We start from the raw sequence: 15552 nt of genomic DNA, 5'->3' as shown, positions 1-15552 counted from the left end.
CCAATCAAAATTTTATATATATATACCAAGCACTATCATACCAATATCATATGAAATTGTATCATCATTTGTTTGTCAATGTGTACCTTTCATGAACAATTCAAGTGTTCGCAAAATACTAATTTGTCACAAATTGATTTTCATGATTTCGAACGACCTGAGTGAGATATAGGCTTTCTACCAAAATACAAATTACAATATACAACATGCAATGATGGATATCATATAATCGCTTATCTATCTCACAAATTACAGGATAGATAAACTATCAAATTCTCAAATTTGACTTTGTTCGATTATTAGATTTGAGATTTCTACCTTTAACTTTCTCAGCTATCAATTTTCTCCGTTCTCGCTCCTCTTTGCTTTTCCTGTCCTCTTCTTCTACTTGCTTCGCATTGATGTCGATTTGTGAGCCATCCAAATAATACGAGATGTGATCTTTTCCACCGGAATTTTCTCGATCATTTTCGACATCCTCAGGTATTGGAAAATGGTCATCCGCTTCAACACCATCAGAAGATGGTTTTGCCTGAATATTCTCGACTGAATCTTTCAATTGGACAGGATTTGTTGTATCGTTCTTGTAAGCGGATTTACCTGAAGCATCCACGGTTAGGTTATTCGATTGGGCAACATTGGTCGAATCGCTTTCAGCGTTACTGCCACAAACATCATCGTCTTCGTCTTCATCTTGAGTGGGAGGTACGAGGACAGTAAATTGGCCCGTGGTTTTTCGAGCTCTTTGTGCTTGGGTGCTTTTTCTTGCTCTCGCAATGATAGGAACGACGTTCGATGTCGTCTTCCTAGCTCTTTGCGTGGGAACAGAATCTATCGAATTGTTCGTGCTCTTTCTAGCCGTCTGCCACGTAGCCGCCTTTCTTGCTCTTTGGATAGATGCTTTAGATGAAGATGAGCTGAGCGCCTGTGCCTTAGCTTCTAGTGCGTCGGCTGTGACTTTCCTAGCTGCTCTCTGAATCACTTTGTTCACGGGAGGCCTGCTGCGGTATGTGGTAGTCTGCTTGGGACGACCTCTAGGTCGTGCAGGTGATTTCTGAGCAGGAGGTGAAGTCGGAGAAGCAGGTGTGTTTACAGTAGTTTGAGGTGAGGCTATTCTAGCTTTCTTCTTGATGATTTTGATCACATCGGTCGGGGAGTGCTCAGTCGTAGCTGAAAAGTCTCGTTTGTTCTTTCGGGTTATCCGAGCCGGACTCGAAGATTGACGATGTGCGGATTGAGAGGTATGTGATGTGGTCTGAAGAATTTCGGAAGGCTCAGGAAAGTCGTCGTCGGAAAATGCGTCAAGACGGTCCTTAGGATTTGATTGAGGTTGACTTGTAAGCTGTCTCAAGCACTTTTTAGCGAATGTTAAAACCTAGCAATCAGAAAAATAACATGAACATACGCTGGTAGGTTCAGGAAAATCGTCGTCGTCCACTCCTACATCAGCGGGAGCAGACGCTTCGGCGCGAACAGGAACCTCGGAACTCCTGATCTCATTTCCTTCTTCATCGGCATCGTCACCGTTCTCTTGTCGACTCGCGGTATCATCATCTTCTTCGACATTCTGCATTCCGACATTCAGTTCTTGACTTCCATCTTCATGATCATCTGCAGAAGGAGAAGTTTCCGGTTCGCCCTTGAATCTCTTATATTCCTCCCATTCTTCTTCCCATTCTTCTCTTTCCCTTGTTCCTCTTGCAGCCCAAGCTCTAACACGTCCTTCTACTTTCCTACCTTCATTTTGACGCCTTTTCACAGTTGTCCTCAACTTATCTTTCATATGTTGAGTATTATACCATTTGAGCTGATTTCCCATTCTACCGAATTCTCCATACAACTGCCAAACTATTCTCAAGGGATATTCCTCTTCAAGAGGAACCTTTTGGACTGTTCGATATAAGAGTAATTCTTCTTCTTTTGTCCATTTCCTTTTTCCTGTCAATCTACAATATCCACTCAGAGATGTGTTTGTCTTTCCGTGAATTCGTGACCGGCGAGGAGAAGTTTGACCAACGGGTGCTAAATATAGATCTTCTGCTTGTAAAGGAGTTCCATCTTCATCATGTAAGAATGGATCTTCGTCGTCTGCTAAGTACGGCACAGTGGATCCTCGCTGTCGACGGAATGAAGAAGGATGTACTCCATTGGTGAAGCGGTGCAGACCCAGCACGTCTTGAGTAAGCTCGGACTTGACGTTGAGTTGTTCTGACCAGTCTCGATGTGATAAATCAGGTGATGAAGCTTGATTAAGTAGTTGACGATCTTCATCGTCTTCATCCTGATCGGGTACAACAAATGAATGAGCTTCATAGCTCTTTCGTGGTCTCGAGGACATGTAGTGATTTTGGGATGTCTGCACACTAATTTGGCCTGCTCCGTCATCATGAGGGGGCTCGGATGCCAGATATTCAAGATCACCGTTGCGTAGTGTGGTACCATGGGCTTTCTTGAGACGATCGTCCCCAGATTGTGGTGCGAGCTGTGCTTCGGAAGGTAGTAGATCTGCAAATTCGTCTTCATCGTCTTCCAACACATCATTCAGTAAGTCAACCGGAGGACGTTGAGATGGAGCGGGATTCTGAGTATCTGTACCTTCTACTAGCTCTTGCTCTTCTTCCTCTGACTTTTCCTGTTCATTCGGGGTAAGCTGCTCCATGAGCGGGAGACCTGGTATGGGTTTGCTACGCCCATTGGTCGGGGGAAACGGTGGTGGAGGGAAGACAAATGGCTGGGCTCGTATATGAGGAGGAACAGCTGTGGGATCGGTCTCAATCAGGCGGCCATACACCGATGAATGGATGTTGGGGTTAAAAGGTAAAGGAGTAGTATTTCTTGTCTGGGTCTCTGCTTCTTCACCACTGATTCCAACCGTAGATCGTGTGGCTCCCGTCCCTGGATCAGGTGAACGTAACCCATTTTCATGCAAGGATTGACTGTCCCATTCAACTTGGATCGCATCTGCTTGTCTTGCCGTCCAGTCGAATCGGGGTCCCTTGGAAGGATGTTCTGCTGAATCCTTCGAGCGGAATTTGATCTGAGATGTATCTGTTGTGGGAACAGCGTCCTTGACTACCCAGTCTTCGTCCTCATCCTCGTTGACACCTATTCTTTCCTCTTGGCTAGATCCACTTTCCTCAGCAGACGAGCTGAGTATCTCTGGGTTGGTGGCTGCAACCTGCATTTCCACTTCTGCCATCTCATCCTTTTGGACATGCATAAATTCCTGGTCTACACCATCTGCATCCTCATCCTCAAATTCGGCCGCCGCTAAAGCTAAAATGTCGAAATCTATGGGTTTCTCGTGTGGGGTTTCTTCGCTTTTCGCACTGACGTCTGCTTCATCGTCTTCTTCTTCTTCGATCCCGCTATCTTGCGCACGACGAGCCAAAAATGTATCGTCAAGGTCCGAATCAGACGAGGATGCGTCTTCGATGCCCAGACGGAATGGATATTGATCACGGTAATCGTTGGCGAGCAGGGTTCGCCGACGCGGAGTAAGCTGTAGCAAAAAATAGATAAGAATTAGATTTCCGTCAAGCATGATATAACGTAACCCACCAGAGTGTTCGCCGGACTTGCAAGTACTTCATGCTGAACATAAGCTATCATTTCCGTTTTGAAACGATCATAATCGTATCTTCGTCGCAGTTCCTCTTCGCCGAGACTGCCGAGCTACCCAGGTAAATTGATCAGTACTGTTCTCAATATACCCAAGAAGTTGAAAAGCCGAAAGCACCTCTTCAGTCCTTCTTTTAGCCAGAATCCCCCATCTCTCTTCCAACTCATTTTTCTCCTGACTGTAGTCTTGACTATCGAAATCTTCCAATATACTCCATTGACCGAATCTACCTACTGCAGATGGTGAGAAAAGCTCTGCTAGTAACGCCGCCGTGGGTTGAGGTAATGATAAAAGTGGTGATGGTTCGGCATGATCTTCCACGCGGGATTGTTGATATATCAATGCAATCTAAGCAAATAACTCAGCCATACCTTCAAGTAAGAAGATCACGGAAAGGACAAAAATGCGTACTTGAGTAGCAAAATCCAACCATAATCTCAAGGCAATTTCACTTGTTCTCTTCTCTTGAGGGACAACGATGAACCAAAACTTCTTCCAAGCCATGAATAATAGTGAATTCCTCTTCTTTACCCTCTGAAGGATCTCCATATCAATCTCCATCTCTTCGCTTCTTCCCTTATTCCGAGTACTTCTGCGACGAGGAAGTTCGTCTTCATTCAGGTCTAAATGGAATTGATCACCAGCTTCATCAGGTCTCGAGATAGTCCATACGAAGGTTGCAAGGTTGGACAGGTCGATGGCTCTAGCCAAGGCTGGAGCGTCGAGGTCGGATTGAATATGTGAATGCAAAGATCGTAAAGTATCGGCAAAAGAAGGGAATGGTGGTGAATATGGAGGAAAGAAGTAAGACTGCCTTATACCTGATATCTACAACATAAGTCCTAAATTTACTTGGTGTACAAGTGCAGTGTGGTTGAATGCACTTACCAAAAAGACCATCCCAGGCTTTCTTGGCTTCATCATTGACAGAACTTCGCCTTCGATATGAATCGGGTGCCCTTAAAGCGGCTTTGACAAGTGTCACAAGGCAATCTCCAGCTACATCTGCCAGAATATCCGCTCTATTGTTGATGTTCATTCCCAAAGCGTTTTCTCTCGTGAGCGACTTGCGTACAACAGCTTTAGATTTCGGTGTTCGTATTGGCGGACTCAGCCGTATTGAGTAATGAGATCCGCCTGATGTCCGTCTATTATGCCTCGACGACCTCGGTGTCGATGTAAGGTCCGGAGGTTGAAAAGATACAGACCTGTTCCTCGTTGATGGTGACTTTAGACCGATAAGATTTGGAGATGCAAGATGATCCTCATTGTCCACGACTAGATTCCAAGATGATCCAGTCGTTGAGTTGTAAGGTATCCGGGATGGTCCTGCCACGGCAGAAGCGGGCAGTGAAGACTTCCTGGACCCCATCTCGCGAGAACGAAGCACGCAAGAAGAAGGGGATCGGTGGGATTTGCCTGTTGGTGATACAATGAATAGAGGCAAAAAGCAATATCAGAATAGCAATGCCACCCAATTACCCGTAATGTTATTGTTTACATTTGATATTGTCCTAATCAACCGTGAAATCAACAAAGTGATGACGTCGTGATCTATCTATTCACGTGGCATAGTAATGATGTGGCGAAACTAGTTAATTACGTGTGCTTCATACGGCGCGTGAGACAACGGACGTGTCGGAGGGTCGACGAGCTACGACAGCAAGATCCTCTAAAAATCAGTCAACTCTTTAACGTCGCACCCATTCCTCTTATTATCTTCTTCAGCAATAGGAAATATACAAGAATGGCTGAGGAGAAAAGCACCGCTAACGGCGGTGAGACAGTCGCTCAAGGCTTCAGAACGTAAGTCTGTTGCACTTGGTTTAGTGAAGTTCGAGCTAATATGATTAATGTAGAACCAATTATCCAGCTATAGCAAATGCACCTTTCCCAGCTGAAGGTTCAGCAGCTTTTTCAAATTATGAATTAGCCATAGCTGTCTTTGTTGGTCCTTGGATCATTCAAAAAATCTTACCATTTGGTAAATCATGGTACCTTTATTGGTTTTTATTTGTGCTATTAGGTGTACCAATTGCAGTTGGATATTGGACAATTAAATCTAAATTTGGTTCTAGAATAAATGAAAAAGCTAAATTTCCTGGTAAACCTTTATCAAATTATATTACATTAAAAGATGAAAGTTTAAAAAAATATAATGAAACAAAAAAAATTCCAATGCAAGTTTTTCACGATGCTTATTTTGCTGGTAAAGCCGATTTTAATGGTGATGTACTTGAAATTATGGAATGGAGACATGATTGGGCTTCTTTTGAATTTACTCCAGAAGTAAGTAATATTAAATTTTTTTTTCAGCTTCAATAAATGGATTTTAGTTAATCTTGGTATACAATTCAAAAGTTATTCCGATATGTCTTTTTTAACCTTATTCCAGATGTAATTATTCATTCTCAATCACAAGATGAAGAACAAGTTAGAGATCATTATGATCGAGGAGATGATTTCTATTCTTGGTTCCTTGGTCCAAGAATGATTTACACTTCAGGTGTTATTTCAGATATAAATAAAATGGAAACTTTAGAAGAATTACAAGATAATAAATTAAAAATGGTTTGTGAAAAATTAGATTTGAAACCTACTGATAAAATGTTGGATATTGGTTGTGGTTGGGGAACTTTGGCTACTTTTGCTGGTAAAAATTACGGTGCTGATGTTACTGGAGGTAAGTAAAGTGGTTTAATCATTAAATAGTCAAGTTGCTGACGGGAATTTGATTGTTCAATATAGTCACTTTGGCCAGAAATCAAACTGAATTTGGTAATAAACGACTTCGTGAAAACGGTGTATCAGAAGATAAAGGTAGAATTCTTTGTATGGATTATCGAGATATTCCAAAATCAAAAGGTTATTTCAATAAAATTTCATGTTTAGAAATGGCTGAACATGTTGGTATAAAAAGATATGGTACTTTTTTAAAAGAAGTTTACGATTTATTAGATGATGATGGATTATTAGTATTCCAAGTTGCTGGAATTAGAACTTGTTGGCAATTTGAAGATCTTAATTGGGGTTTATTGTGAGTTTTTTTTTTTTATCAAAATCAAAAAAAAAACTTAGGATGGGAAATTTGTAAATGATGATTTTTTTCTTTTATAATATAGTATGAATAAATACGTTTTCCCTGGTGCAGATGCTTCATTACCTTTAGGATGGGTCATAAAACAATTAGAATCTGCAAATTTTGAAATTAAATCAGTTGATGTTTTAGGTGTACATTATTCTGCAACAATTCATAGATGGTATTTAAATTGGATTTCAAATAAAGAAAAAGTTTTAGAAAAATATGGTGAAAGATGGTATAGAATTTGGGTTTATTTTTTAGCTTATTCTGTTATTGCATCAAGACAAGGTAGTGCAAGTGTTTTTCAAATTACTGCACATAAAAATTTAAATGCTTTTCATAGAATTGAAGGAATTCCTTCACATGGTAATATACATGCTCATACAAATGTTGAATTTAAACCTGTTATTTCACATGAAGAATTATGGGAAAATCAAATTCTTCATTAAAAATTTAGAAAAAAGAAAAATAATGTTATTTTTTCAATGAAATAATATTTCGATAGATGATGAATGAGGAAGGAAGAATAGATTCATAAATGAATTCATGAACGGAAGAAAGAAAGACGTAATATAAAGAAATTACAATGTAAATGGAAAAGGAAAAGGAAACAAAGATCAATCAAAAAATATGAATTCACTTTATATATAGAGTAAAAAAAATAGATGAATAGATATATGTATATCCATCATTCAGCTATAAATCATTAAACACAATGACTAATTGACGTGTTCAAAATTCTAAAAATTATGCAACTATTGCATAAATAGCAAAGCATTTATTGATTTTAAATGTAAGCTATTAAAAAAAACTAATATCAAATCTTAAAAAATTCCAAAAAACAAAAAACAAAAAACAAATAATGTATAACAAGAAAAAAGTCAAAAATAGGTATACATCCCAATTTTTATTATTTTCAAGGGAGAAAAACCAGTTTCTCAACCTTATCATATGAGTATAAAAATTCCAATTATTTTAAATTTTCAGAATATGGGAAAAAAAGGTATAATCAAATATGGGTATATATATATATATATAATTTTACTAAATATATAACATTTGATTTTTCAACAAAATTCAATTATTTTACTTTTTTTATCATCCCTTTCCGCATCTAGATCTTCCCAAAAAAAATCGATCTTTTGAATCTGTTAATCAAATTTTGAAGAAGCTACTAATTCTTCTGCACTTGATATAATTTCTTCTACATTCATAGTTTGTTTACCATATTTCATACCTAATAAATCACCAACTTCGTCACATGCTCTCAGTATGAGGTCGATATCATTCTTAGTATGTGATGCTGATAAGCAGAATCTAACTCTAGAAGTGATCAATGGAGTAGCACTATTCCAATGGAACCAGGTTACTATCAGCTTAGCCATTCAAATCGACTTTGAGTAATATCCGGAATGAAATCATAGCGAGACACTCACGGATAAGCAACAACTACAACTACCACTGGAGTCTTGTCTGGACCAAGACGATCAAGCATCAATTGCGAGAACCAAGGCATTTTACCTGGGTTATATATCAAGAGAGGAATGATTGGCGAATCTCGATGTCCATAAACTATGAATCCCAATTTTCTCAATCCACTAGACAAATATCTTGAATTGAAAGCTAATCTTCTTAATCGTTCTCTTCCTTCAGTACCGTTCAGTAAGTTGAGTGGTAATTTCATCCAGGCTGGTAATATATAAGAAGGAGCGGGTCCATAAGCCTGTGGACGAGAAACGATCGACAGACTATCGGATTTATCTTCTTCCGCAGGAGTAGCTAATGGAGGAGCAACTCCCATGATTGAGCCCATCGAAGAGATGATTTGGGTAAGCAACACAGGTGATACCGATTCAGCGTAACATGTCGCGTGTGAACGGAGTCTCAATCTATCCATGATCGCCTTTGAACCAGCAACGTATCCACCTGCTGCACCGAACGATTTTGTGAACGTTCCCATCAAGATGTCAACTTCCCGAGGATCAACGCCGAAGTAATCGCATACTCCTCGACCATTGGGGCCCATTGCACCGATCGAGTGAGCTTCGTCGACATAAAGGTAGAACTGAGGTCACAAGAAAGAGCAGATTAGCTACCAAACTTAGCGAATCCGTCAGAGTACCCTTGACTCACCTTATATTTCCTCTTTAACTCAATGAGGAGCGGCAAATTGACCAAACTACCTTCCATTGAATATAAACCTTCCACAATAAGCAGTATCTTTTTCCAAGGTCTATGAGTTCTAGGTTGACCTTGACTAATGACATCTCTCAAAATCCGCTCCAGATCGTTGACATCATTGTGTTTGAAAGACCTAAGACTTGCTCCCGATAATCTCACACCAAATCGGATAGAAGCATGATTAAACTCGTCCGAGATCACTAAACAGCCCTTTCCAACCAAAGCAGGTATAGTTGTAGAATTTGTTGCGTATCCCATTGAGACTACCATAGCTGATTCTTGACCAACGAATCTAGCTACGAGATTCTCAGTTTGAACATGCAAATCCAGAGTGGAAGCATCATGTCGAGGCCCAGCACCTGAAACACCGTACTTCTTGATACAAGCTTCGACAGCATCGGCACATCCTCCAGTAGAACTTGCGAAACCCAAGTAGTTGTAGGACGATACGTTCAAAGCTCGTGTAGTTGTTCCAGTAAGGGTGAAAGTTTTGTTCTCATCATTGGACGATCGATCATAGCACACGATCGTTCGTCCAGCTACTCCAGTCACTGGTCGGGCAAAACAGTCTTCCAGTCGTTGTTTCAATCGTCGAGTGTAGAAGGAATCGAAATCAGAGTTCAAAGCGGCATAACCCTATGTGGGATCAATCGATCAATCCGTGATCCAGATGGACGCAGACTGTATGATGAGGTGGACTTACATTCTGAGGCATCAGATGAGCATACTCCGCAGGTCTAAACCTTTTGCCGAAGAAATCTCTCATGTGTCCAATAACAATAAGGAGGATATAACTGTATACCATTGGATCAGTGGGGAATGAGCATATCCTGATACGCCAGACTCACCTTATATAGGTGGTCAATAGCGTGAAGTAAGGAGGATGAGGTTCTTCTTCAGGATGTATGGGTTCATCGGGATTCCACTGTTTCAGAGACGGTCAGTCGGACATCGCAAGGGTGTACGAGTGATGTAATAGAAATATGAGATTGATGATGTGTTTCCAACTCACTTGACTTGTCCATCTCCAATTTGGATTATTACAATGCCCAAATTCACTATGTTTGATTGTCGATTTAGTATAAACAAAAGGTTTTTCCAAATAATTCTCATAAACTCTAGCGATATCTTCGGATGATAAATGTTGTTTATCGACGATTGAACCGTTAATGATTGATGAAGCATAAGATGATCCACTAAGAGTAGATTGATCAGAGTAAATGGTATCTTCATCTGAAGAATTGTTTTCTGACGATATGATATTGGTTGATGGTGTTGAATGATTAGGTCTAGTCAAAACGTTCAACAGAGATGTTCTAGCGCTAAGTACATTTGAATTTGGCATTTCTTTACCACCTGAGCTTGATGAGGAGGGTGATGAAGATCGTAAAGAGATTGCTGGGTATGATGGACGAGATGGAGGAGAAGAAGAGAGTGATGATGGAGGAGTAGAAGCACCACCTGATGCTGATTTTCGAGTTGGTCTAGGCATTATGTTGGTCAATTATTGGTTTCGTATATTATCGAAAACTATGTGCAATAAAATTCTATGTAGAGATATGAGATAGTCGATGATTATATTATGGTTGATCCTTTGTGTTTTGGCTTTATTATTTGACTATTTATCCTATTCTAAACTTCCCACTCTCGCGTTCTTGATCAAAAAGTAGGATATCGTGGTACTCTGATTATCGAGAAGAGCGTTGAGCTATACTATGAATAAAAGTTAAAGTCAAGAGTAGGCAAAAGAATGAGGGATGGTATATGGTAAATAATGAAAAAAGACAATTGAAAACAAATACACTACACCATAGAAAGAGATCGGTGCATGCGATCTGTGCTCGGTGTAGTTTGTGTTAAATGGGGATACGCGGACGCCGATGATAAAAACAAATATGTAATTACAAATTCTAATTTCAATTCAGTCCATTTTGTAATCAACAATCAGAAATCAAATACAAATAAGAGTACATTCACAAATCAATTACCTTATTTGGGTAGACTGATAAAAACATCTAAAAATTCAGGGAACAATATTTTTCACACGCGTTTGATTCCAGGTTTATTTGTAAGCAGAGTTGAGTAAACAAAAACGAAAAAAGGTTTTAAAAATGTACTAAACTTAAATCGTCATACCCTCTGAATAATAATAGCCTCAATAATAATTCCCCCCGTTATTCCGTAATTGTTTACGCGTTTTCCGCCGGGTTGATTATCGGGGCAAAGACGGATTTGGTCGAAGAGTTCGATAAATATCATATCATCAAGAAGGTATGTATGTATGTTATGTTGTACACAACTGTATGATTTTATCCAAGTATTGTCCTTGACATTCCTTTTCAACAGTTCTCTTGCCTTCCATTATTGACCATATATCTGCCAATCATACTCCACCTTCTTACCCCAGAATCCCTCTGGACAGCTACTGGCTTGACCACCACCGATGGTGAATACATCTTCGAAAGATCGATACATTGACCACTCTGAGCTCGCTCTCAATGACGGTGATTGAAAAGATTTCTTTGGTGACCACAACCATCCAAACCAGTTTTTGATCGATTCATGGCGTATGGTTTGTTCGTTGATCGATGATGAGGGGTCAAGGTTGATTATGAAATTAGACCAATATGAAAGAACTTCATCTTCCTATAAACTCGCATTTATCATCAGCCGATGACAATCTTCGAAACAGACTACTCACTATAGATGTTGTCTCTATAGTTGTATTAGGAGAATTGCCAAAGGTAGGATAAATGTCATCCTGAGTATATACTTTAACTTTCTTCCTTTGATATAGGAAGATTTTCGAAATTTACCTCATGACAAACCTTTCCTTTGATCGTACAATATGCATGATCTTTATTCGAAGGATAAGTACTTCCTTTTGTCCATTCTCCCACCCAGACGTTTCCACCGTTCTTCCTCCAAATAGAAGCGACATCCCTATTTGGACATTTCCAAATACCATCTGTAGCTGCTGTTTCATATTTCTCACGAAATTCATCACCACCTTTGCCAAATCCTGTATTATCAAGTAAAGCGTATTCTTTTGAAGTAGCTAATTGATTAGCTCGATAAGTGTTTATAGATGCTGATAATGTAGCGTAATAAGTATCAAAAGATAAAGGTACAGGATTTGGGAATAAATCTGAAACTGCTGAACCGGCTTCATTTTTAACTGTTGTTAAAAGTATTGAAATATTCCATAGAGGTAAAGAAGTAGGATTGGAAAATAAGGATAAAGTTGGATCTGAGGGTAAAGTAGGGTTATCGAAAGTTGGTCGAATTACTATCAAGAGAAATAATTAATTTCTTATTCCTATTTATAAAAAATAGTAGTACTGCCTATAATTATAGTGAGAGTACCACTCACCCATAGGCAATGGTATTCCCTTAATCAACATTGGAGCAGATAAAGTCAAATCGTCTTGAGCAGCGATGATAGATGCGTGCGGTACATTCTCCAAGCACTCGATGTTGGTACAAGATTTTAGGGGCTCTTGACTGTAATACAAATCTCGAAGTTTGGAAGTTATATCGTTTGGTGAATTACCGTAACTCTGTCAATTGAGTTATCATTTTGGCGCCTAAATCTTAAATATTCGATGCAGACATGAAGAAAAGTCACATACCATTGGATCAGATTGTAGAATGGCAGCTCTGAATAATCCTTTCGCTTCAGGGGCACCCAAGAGAGCTATGTGCATAATGAGAGAATCAGCAAGTCTGTTCTAGATGAATGACTAAATTGCGCTTACCTCTCGCGATACTTGCTCCACTACTTTGTCCACCAATCGTGACTTTATCTTTATCTCCTCCAACAAATTCGATGCCATTTTGTATACTTTTTAGAGCTAATATGACATCCCGAAGTCCCAAATTCGGGTCAGACCACGAATCCGATGAATAGGGAGGTAAGAAGCCAAGTATACCGAGACTAGAATTATCATGATCAATTCCCTATGAGCTCGACCTGACTATTTGGCTTACCGATATTGCAAGATAATTACAATCATATTTCCTCTTATAGCCAATTTTGAACCGTCTAATCCGGGTGAAGAAGCTGATCCAGCAGTATATGATCCACCATGTATCCTGTACATCATTGTCGGATCTTTTCAATTCCGACTAAATGCAAATACACTTAAAAATGTACGCCAACACTTACCATACCAATATAGGTAATTTTAATAATGAATTTATCGAAGAAGGAGAATATATAATAGCAAATAAACAATCTTCAGATTGATAATCACCTGAAACGTATGTTCCTTCTTTTTGAGGACAAGAAGGTGGTAAATTATTAAATGATTGTTGATCACTATTGAAAATTAATTTAACATTTATCTAGGATTTTCGGATAAAAGTGGAGATTGAAATTTACTTTAAATCATTCAATGTAGAATAACTTTCTTTCCATCTTTTTGATATTCCATATTTAACGGTATACCTACAAGCTCCTTCATTAGTTAATAATCCTTTTACTGTGATTCCTAAAATTGATATTAAACAAAGTTCATCGTCTGATATACGGTTGGAATTATCCCAAATTGATTGAGAAGATATAATACGTATGAAAATTAAAATTGATAATGAAATGAATAGAATAGTCATCAGAAAGAATGATAATATAAAAGAATGACTAAAATAAATTGGAATTTGATTTCTGGCGTTATTTATCGAGTTGAAGATGAAGAAATTGTTAAATATTTGAGTCTATCACTTCTAATTGATCTAATAGGTATATACTTGCACAAGTGCTCCTTAATGAATTTCGATACTACGAATTTAGAGGGATTTGAATTTGATTCCAAGTAATTAGGTTGAGAAATATCGTATTGATCTTCAAACAATGATGATTCTTCTTGATATACCCCTTGTATTTGTCGTGATAAAGGAATGTCCGTATATCCAAACCTTCCAGCTCTTCGACTATCCAGTGGATCTTGCTGTAAGAGCAAAAGATCGGAAGTATTCCATTTTACTCTAGAAGTAAAGGGTTTGACCGTTCTCATTTGTCCATCGTGACCTGAACGAGTGGATCGCATGACCGTGTTGAACGAGTTGATAAGGCCGATCTGATTGACTAGTGTTTCACCAACAACACTGCAGGTCAAAAATCGATACCAAATAATTGATCGTGTGTTTGGGAAACACCCATGTGGGTGTATACGGTTTCAGATCCCAGGTAGAGTAGTGATCAGTGCGTAAATGTCGTGTTAGTGGGTTTGTATCAGCGTAATTTTTTTCTCAGCGAACAGTCAGAAGGAACACTGATAGTCAGCAGGAATACGTGGGGTTAGCGATAATCCCCTCTGTACATTTTAGATGTGAGAAGGGTAAAAAGGGATATAATTCAGATGTTTCAAGAACAATAAAAGCCTTTCTCTTAGACGTTTGTAATCTGAAACGACCTGCGGTGATATCCGTTTAGGATATATAAACTGTAGTTGATCAAACCAAGAGGCATTCTTCAAACTATTTCATGAAAACCAAAACACGACATATACATATCTATTACCTTTCCTGCAATTCTATTGCTTCCGACCTCGATCCACTAGGTCCAATTGTTGTATCTTGATTTTCTAGTAATGCTTGTGACTGGCCTGTTTCGAGATTAGGCTGCCAACCTATATCCAATTCTGAACGCATTTCTCTTTTAACGCATAACTAAGAGATATTTATTATTAGCTTCAAATGAATTACGCATTGAAAAGAAGACTAACATGTTCTGAAATTACTACCATCACTATTGCTCCTATACTTTGTATCAACCAGAAGAATATAGAAGTAGGAAAAGAAGCTGAATAATACGTTGTAAGTATAAAATGATTAAATATTAAAGTTAAGGAGAAATCTAAGATGTATGTCGGACGCCGTATAAGGTAATATAATGGTGCAATACTGTTCAGATTATAAAATGATCAGCCGATTGATATACTAATGATAAATGATTAAAAACATACTCTATACTAAAAGCTAAAAGCCATACACTACCTAATATCCAACCACGTCTTTTATCAACACCATATTCCCAATATTCATCATATTCTTTATTTTCTTCATATTCCCCTTCATTGGCTTGAGGTTGATCATCTTTAGAAGAAGGTACAGAACCAATTTCTTTTCCACCTGCCCAAGCTCCTCTAAGTTTTCTTAAACCTTCTACACCAGGAAAAGAATTTTTAGATATAGTTGGTTTAGCAGCCATTTCTCTCCAATCCATTATATGTGATACTGTACTTGGACCACCAGAATATGATAAAAGTACTGGTGTGGTGAATGAAGTTAAAAAAGGAGGTATAAGTATGGAAAGGGTCAAATAATGTATCGTTTGTAAAGTTATAATCTGCATGAAAAACTATTAGCATGCTATTTAACATAGTACGTTGAACAAAAGGCGATTCAAACTGACTTGACATATTATCCTGTATAAATACCGTTAGCTCAATCGTGAAGCTATTGAAGGAATTTAGCCAGAAAGACTCACATGACGGGATCCCAACCTTGGACTCTCATTTTGAGTCAAGTTCCAGTTAAAGGGTACTTCCAAACTACACAGAGTGTTGGCGACCCAGCTGTGGTATCTACGAACACGGTATGCACACAATAAACATGTAATAATGATCAGTTGAAGCAGATGATGTTGACGAGAAGTAGAACACGT

General features: G+C 38.7%; 6 protein-coding genes across 6 annotated transcripts; 1 reads left to right on the top strand and 5 right to left on the bottom strand.

Moving 5' to 3' along the window:
- Positions 1-268: 268 nt before the first annotated feature.
- I206_102477 (uncharacterized protein) lies at positions 269-4994 on the bottom strand (the record flags this gene model as incomplete). The annotated part of the gene is made up of 6 exons (XM_019154588.1): positions 269-1342; positions 1406-3502; positions 3562-3675; positions 3740-3970; positions 4034-4443; positions 4511-4994. 6 exons carry the CDS (start codon positions 4992-4994, stop codon positions 269-271), a joined length of 4410 nt encoding a protein of 1469 aa, XP_019011991.1.
- A 375-nt stretch (positions 4995-5369) lies between these two features.
- I206_102476 (uncharacterized protein) lies at positions 5370-7153 on the top strand (the record flags this gene model as incomplete). The annotated part of the gene is made up of 5 exons (XM_019154587.1): positions 5370-5428; positions 5482-5911; positions 5984-6305; positions 6371-6659; positions 6745-7153. The coding sequence occupies 5 exons, from the start codon at positions 5370-5372 to the stop codon at positions 7151-7153; spliced, it is 1509 nt and encodes a 502-aa protein (XP_019011990.1).
- A 702-nt stretch (positions 7154-7855) lies between these two features.
- Positions 7856-10377, bottom strand: I206_102475 (uncharacterized protein; the record flags this gene model as incomplete). Its single annotated transcript, XM_019154586.1, has 6 exons — positions 7856-8051; positions 8141-8769; positions 8838-9521; positions 9589-9679; positions 9734-9810; positions 9898-10377. 6 exons carry the CDS (start codon positions 10375-10377, stop codon positions 7856-7858), a joined length of 2157 nt encoding a protein of 718 aa, XP_019011989.1.
- Positions 10378-11246: 869 nt separating this feature from the next.
- On the bottom strand, positions 11247-13499 carry I206_102474 (uncharacterized protein; the record flags this gene model as incomplete). Its single annotated transcript, XM_019154585.1, has 9 exons — positions 11247-11531; positions 11587-11646; positions 11702-12174; positions 12259-12445; positions 12518-12582; positions 12644-12822; positions 12876-12980; positions 13054-13206; positions 13270-13499. 9 exons carry the CDS (start codon positions 13497-13499, stop codon positions 11247-11249), a joined length of 1737 nt encoding a protein of 578 aa, XP_019011988.1.
- Positions 13500-13561: 62 nt separating this feature from the next.
- On the bottom strand, positions 13562-13933 carry I206_102473 (uncharacterized protein; the record flags this gene model as incomplete). The annotated part of the gene is made up of 1 exon (XM_019154584.1): positions 13562-13933. One exon carries the CDS (start codon positions 13931-13933, stop codon positions 13562-13564), a length of 372 nt encoding a protein of 123 aa, XP_019011987.1.
- Positions 13934-14402: 469 nt separating this feature from the next.
- On the bottom strand, positions 14403-15404 carry I206_102472 (uncharacterized protein; the record flags this gene model as incomplete). The annotated part of the gene is made up of 5 exons (XM_019154583.1): positions 14403-14555; positions 14612-14789; positions 14852-15234; positions 15301-15313; positions 15376-15404. 5 exons carry the CDS (start codon positions 15402-15404, stop codon positions 14403-14405), a joined length of 756 nt encoding a protein of 251 aa, XP_019011986.1.
- Between the last annotated feature and the right edge of the window lie 148 nt (positions 15405-15552).

The sequence above is a fragment of the Kwoniella pini genome, chromosome 3, assembly GCF_000512605.2.
Source record: "Kwoniella pini CBS 10737 chromosome 3, complete sequence".
In the NCBI taxonomy this organism is placed as follows: Eukaryota; Fungi; Basidiomycota; class Tremellomycetes; order Tremellales; family Cryptococcaceae; genus Kwoniella; species Kwoniella pini.
The sequence above is the reverse complement of the archived record's forward strand: the minus strand, read 5'-3'. Positions and strand labels throughout refer to the sequence as shown.